Source organism: Grammomys surdaster, unplaced genomic scaffold (assembly GCF_004785775.1).
Source record: "Grammomys surdaster isolate TR1022 unplaced genomic scaffold, NIH_TR_1.0 66, whole genome shotgun sequence".
Classification (NCBI taxonomy): domain Eukaryota; kingdom Metazoa; phylum Chordata; class Mammalia; order Rodentia; family Muridae; genus Grammomys; species Grammomys surdaster.
The window spans coordinates 10,232,824-10,238,118 of NW_021604568.1; the positions used below are offsets into that span (position 1 = coordinate 10,232,824).

The 5,295-nt window shown below is 48.4% G+C and overlaps 1 protein-coding gene across 4 annotated transcripts in view; it reads right to left on the reverse strand.

The window, feature by feature from the left end:
• Sorcs1 (sortilin related VPS10 domain containing receptor 1) overlaps positions 1 to 4,858 on the reverse strand; it is a 508,764-nt gene extending 503,906 nt beyond the window's left edge. For all 4 annotated transcript variants that reach the window (XM_028773166.1, XM_028773182.1, XM_028773180.1 and 1 more), the window contains exon 1: positions 4,125 to 4,858. In XM_028773166.1, coding sequence (XP_028628999.1) covers positions 4,125 to 4,682 — 558 coding nt within the window. In that variant the 5' untranslated portion in view covers positions 4,683 to 4,858. The remainder of the gene's footprint in view (positions 1 to 4,124) is intronic.
• Between the last annotated feature and the right edge of the window lie 437 nt (positions 4,859 to 5,295).

Below are 5,295 nucleotides of genomic sequence, written 5' to 3' on the forward strand. Positions count from 1 at the left end.
GAAGAAGAAGAAGAAGAAGAAGAAGAAGAAGAAGAAGAAGAAGAAGATTATAAGATCTGATATGTCAAAGAAGAAGAAGAAGAGGAGGAGGAGGGGAAAAAGGAGAATAGAAGGAGGAGGAAGAGAAGATGGAAGAGGAGAAAGAAGGGAAAAGATATGGAAGAGGAGGAGGTGGAAAAAGAGAAGAAGAGGAGGAGGTAGAAAAGGAGGAGGAAGAGGAAAAGGAGGAGGGGATGGAAGAGTAGAAAAAGGTGGAAGAGGAGGAGGTGGAAGAAGAGGAGGTGGAAGAGGAAGAGGAAGAAAGGAAGAAAAGGAAGAAGAAGAGGAGGAGGAGGGGGAAGAGAAAGATGAGTGGGGGATGGGGAAGAATCTATTGCCTACAGTAAGCAGAAAGCTAAATGATCTTAGGTTACCCTCCTTGAATCACAAAAGATGCAGAGGTGGCTGATGACAATACAACCAGCTCCCCACTTAGGTGACAAGCCTGATGATAGACAGGAGGTAAAGTACTTGCTTTTCCTCAAAGAAAGGAAGCCTTCAGTCCAGAAGGTGCCTTCTTATCACCATCAGACATCAACTCAAAAATAGGATTATGAATGATACAGAGTCCAAAGGCCAGAGTATTCTGTCTGCCTAAATGCATATAAGGCAAGCCATTCTGGGGGTTTCAGAGCAGGTGACTGCAGGTACTTGATTGTTGCTCTGAGCATTCACGTATGATTTTCTCTTGGAACTTTTCTTCTTTTGTAGCCTCAGCTTCCTCATCTATGTAAAGGTGTCTACTCAAGATGACTAAGTCAGATAGTGAATGTCAGAGACCTGCCATGCCCCAGTGGGGACTCAGTTTATTTAGTAAAGTTGGGTAGAAATGTCAATTCTACCTATTAAAAACCATTAAAAGCAACAAGCTATGTAAAAGCTGACCAGACTACCACACTCTCAGAAGAGTGCTAAGTTCTCATGATGGAAAAATCTAAGTGAAAAGTTCTGTTAACAAATCAGTTCACAGTACTGGCAGAGAGAAGGAGCCAGGCTGGTGAATTGAAATATTCAAATTAACTACAGTATAAAAATATGAAAAGGAGAGATTAACACTTGTCACCTACTTACCACCTACAAGGGAGTTAATAGATTAGCTAGTGTAGCACTTTAAAATCCCTTGGGATGAAAGTATAAACACTATACAGCACCAAGGACACATATATAGTCAGTTACATTTTGTAACACTCTAAGGATTACTATATAAATTTAGATCAGGGCACAGCATGCCTGGAACGAGTAGGATAGGAACAGTATGTTCTTACTCATGACAAGAAGCTCATGACAAATGACTCATACCCAGCACCTCTCATGCCAGAAGATCCCCCCAGGTGTTCCACCATCTCTAGCAACGGTTTCCACCAAGGGAGAAGACCACAGTGTGGAGGAAGCACGTTACACCCACAGATGAGGCACAACAGTTATGTGTCTACACAAGGTCACAAATCTAACAGATGATGGGGCAGGAGAAAAGAAGAGAATGAGTTGAAAGACAAATCTAGAGTTCCTCACCAGTTTGATAGGCAGCTGTTAACTACCATACACTTACACCTTGAAGACAGGTGCGGCTGTAATCAGTGGCTTTTCTAAATCAAGGATTTTATCCAATGTAACACAGCCTTAGAGGTGTGTACCTGCATCTCTGAGAACCAGAAAGGAGATTCGTGAGATTGTAAGGAGATCTAAGTGTAAAACTTGGGAATCTCCTAATCTTGTCCCCAGGTTTAAAGAAGTGGATATCTCATTCTGGATTAATATGATAAAATTGAGAATAGTTACAAAAGATTTTTGTCACAAGGTCTATTCCTGAGTAATGTGGCATATGATTCTTGGATACTAATCTAGAAGTGTTCTCCACTGTAGACGAATCCCACACCCGCAGCATGAACCACATGCTGGGGTAAAACACTAAGGAGTGGAGCTGGATTCGGGACTCTCTCTGTTTCCATTGCACAAAGTTGTCCAAAGCATCTTTCTGCATCTTTCTTCTTTACAGAATACGTTAACATTTTGCTTTCCCAGGAGTCTAGTCCAGATAAGCCGAGTTGGCTTTCCTGAATGGACCTGGATAAACAATGCTCTCTCTTTCTTCACATCTACACAATGCATAATACAATAGACAAAGCAGTTACATGAGATGCTCAAAGCTGGACCTGGCGGGGGGAGGGGGGGATTTCGAGGTATGAAACCCTCTTCTCACTGTGCCTAACATAATTAGACTGTTTAACACTCAGCATCTTCATCTTCCCCTACATTATCTTAGATCCATGTTCCTGCCCTAAGCCCCCACTGGAGTAAGCTCCATTCAGCTCAAGAGCATAAAAAAAAAAAAAGACTGGCAGTGCTTGGCGCCATTTCTAAATGGAGGTTAAAATTTGCCAAGGATGTACTCTCTTTCCAAGATCTCTTAAGAGATGAACTAAAGTAGAGGTCTAATGGGTGAGTGATATTTTACAACTTGAATTACATTAAAAGCCAGAAATATTTTGAGTCCAAAGTTTTATCTTTCTTTTCTTCTGCTTCTTAATACAAGATCTAACACATTTGATGCATCCAAAATCTCCTCCAAAAGCCAGAGCTCTGACTTAATCACTTAAAGCAGCCCGTTTATTAGTTAGTATAGGAAGATTCAAGTTAAAATTAAACGATTAACTTTAGTAACTAAGATACAAAAGATACAGTTAACATAATGCCCCAGGACAAGAGTGTCCAGAACTTGAGTAGAAACAACTTCAACTTTAGATTTTGATTGAAAGGATTTCTGAACCTCCAGCAGCAGCCCCTTGTGAAGGCTGCGTTTGCTAGAAATCAGGGACTGTCCTCAGTAAAGGGTAGACTAGACTGTCTAAAGCATGACACCGAATGTTTCAAAACCATACCGTCTCAACTCTCATTAAAAACCCAACAATGAACACAGCTCAGTGAAGTGGCACTTGTTGGCAAGCTTCCTGGAAACATTTTCAAAGGTACCGCGTTCCATCGACTGCACACATTACAGAACTCCATCAACGGATAGAAGCTGTAGCTGAGACCCTCCCCCCACCCTTACTCCCAATCCCGGTTTATAAACCTTTAACTTTTCTTATCGGCTTCATGGCACGGCAGCCTAGAGAACTTTACACGCTTTTAAATCGTCTTCAGTTATTACCATCAAAGCTGGCTCCTTACTATTTCCGAGCATTGAAGTTTCTAGGTTTGGGCTAAACTGGGTAGCTTCCTCAGATTTCAAACATTCAGGCTCCTCTGAAAATCGGAAGCTACTGATAGAACCAGTGACTTGCACCCTAAATCTTCTCCCAGGGCCTGAAATCTCGTCCCCGTCTTCATAAAAGGAAACTCAAATCTTTATTTGAGCTCCTCCCTAGAGGAGGTCAGTCGGTGGGAAAACAGGGAGTTGTTGTCACTGGGATCTATCTATCTGATCTTCCCCAGGCTGACCATGCCAGAGAACAACTGCCCTTTCATGAGCTAGAAAAGCCTGGCTCTCAAGATGCACTTGCTAATGCTGTCAGGAGATGCTGGGGAGCCTCTGCACTGAAACTTGCATCCGTTTGGTCCCCAAATAGATTACTAATACCAAAGGGCACCTTATATCCTACTGCAGTTTGCCTTCTCCTGGGTGGAACAAGGGGCTAGGAGCTCTGTATAAAAATAAAATAAAAAGCCCACAGACGCGACTTTTCTGTGCACTCCTTAAGTCTATCAGGTAAAGAAATGTCCCTTCAGGGAATTTCAATGGGCTTGGAAATTTAACCCTTTCAGCTCTGCATTAAAAATACTTTAAGGCACACACCACCCCATTGGTCTTCAGTTTTACCCTCCAGTGTCACTGAAGAAATAAAAACGATCTGCCTGTTCTGTTCCAGTTTGAACCTTTTGATCTGAAGAAGATTCTGAAGGTGGCGGTGGGGGCAGGCACCATTAACTCTTGAGGGAGGCCAGCTGGGGAGACTTCACTGTACAGCAGCTCCCAAGGGGAGTGGGGGAAACCTCTTTACCCCCAATTCTCCACCAGCTCTCACAGTGAATAGTAACCCTTTCCGTCTCGTCTCTCACCCCTTTGCCCACAGTTCCATTCTACTCACGCTGCTGTTGTGGCCAGACCAGTGGACCATAGCTTGGTTGTGTGCCGAGTCTCCCGTCAGCGCAAATGTGGTGCTGGTCAGTCTCAGCTCCTCCATCCGGAAGCGGGTGGCTTTGTCCGGGTCCCGCGCGCCAGTCCCAGGCCCCTGCTGCCCTCCATCCCTTAGCATGTCCCGGCGGCTCCGACTCGCACCCTCTCCTGGTTCAGTCTTCTCAGGATCCACTCTACTCCGTCTCCTACGGCCAGAGCGTGCAGCGGTGGCCACTGACACCCTGCTGCCCCCAGCTCGCTCCAGAAACAGCGCCCGGTCCCCGGGGGCCACTGCGAACAGGGGTCTCATGAAGAGGGGCGGGGGCGTGGCAGGAGCCCGACCCAGCGGTCCCGAGTGAGGAAAGCCTCTTGGGGTAAGGGTCCAGCGTGGGGTCGAGCTAGGGTGCTGCGGAGGGCAGCAGGAGAGGCTGCCGCAGACGCCGGGGGCTAAGAGCATCAGAAGCCCCGCTCCCGCTAGGAGCCCGCTCAGCCCGGCCGAGGAGCCGTCCCCGGCGCCAACTTTTCCCATCTCTGGAGCGGAGAGAAGCGGAGAGGGAGTCCCGGACGGAAGGCAGGCAGCGGAGCGAGCCTCCGGGCTGACGGCGGCAGGGCGTGCGCTCAGGACCACAACTCCATCCAAGTTGGGCGGCGGCGGGGCGCGCGGAGGCGGCGCCGGGCAGGTGCCTGCCGCTCGCCCGGGCTGGGCTTGTGAGGAGCGCGCGGGTTGGGACGGAGCTGCGAGCCACCGCCACCGCCGCCGCCGCGCGGGGGTGGAGCCGAACTGAAGTCACGGGCGGAGAGGGCGCTGCGCGCCGGCTGGCGACGCGGGAGGGAGGGCGGGCTCTGCCGGGGCTCTGGGCGCTGCGTCCTACCGCCGAGCTGCGCTGTGCACAGGGCTGCGGGCACGGGCTGCGCTGCCCCCGACCCTCCCCAAGGAGCGTGGAGTCCCGCAAGCAGCCAGAGCAAGCACCCTTCCCTTCTTCTGGCTGCGAGCAGCCCTAGGCTCCCGGAGCAGGCGCTGTGAAGGATTTCCTATTCTTGCTTTCCCTTCTCTCCTCTGTGGTTGTTTCTCCCCGTTTCTCTTTTTCTGATCTTTTCCAGTTTAGAAGATGAGTGGACTCTTGCTCTCTCCCTCTTAAACT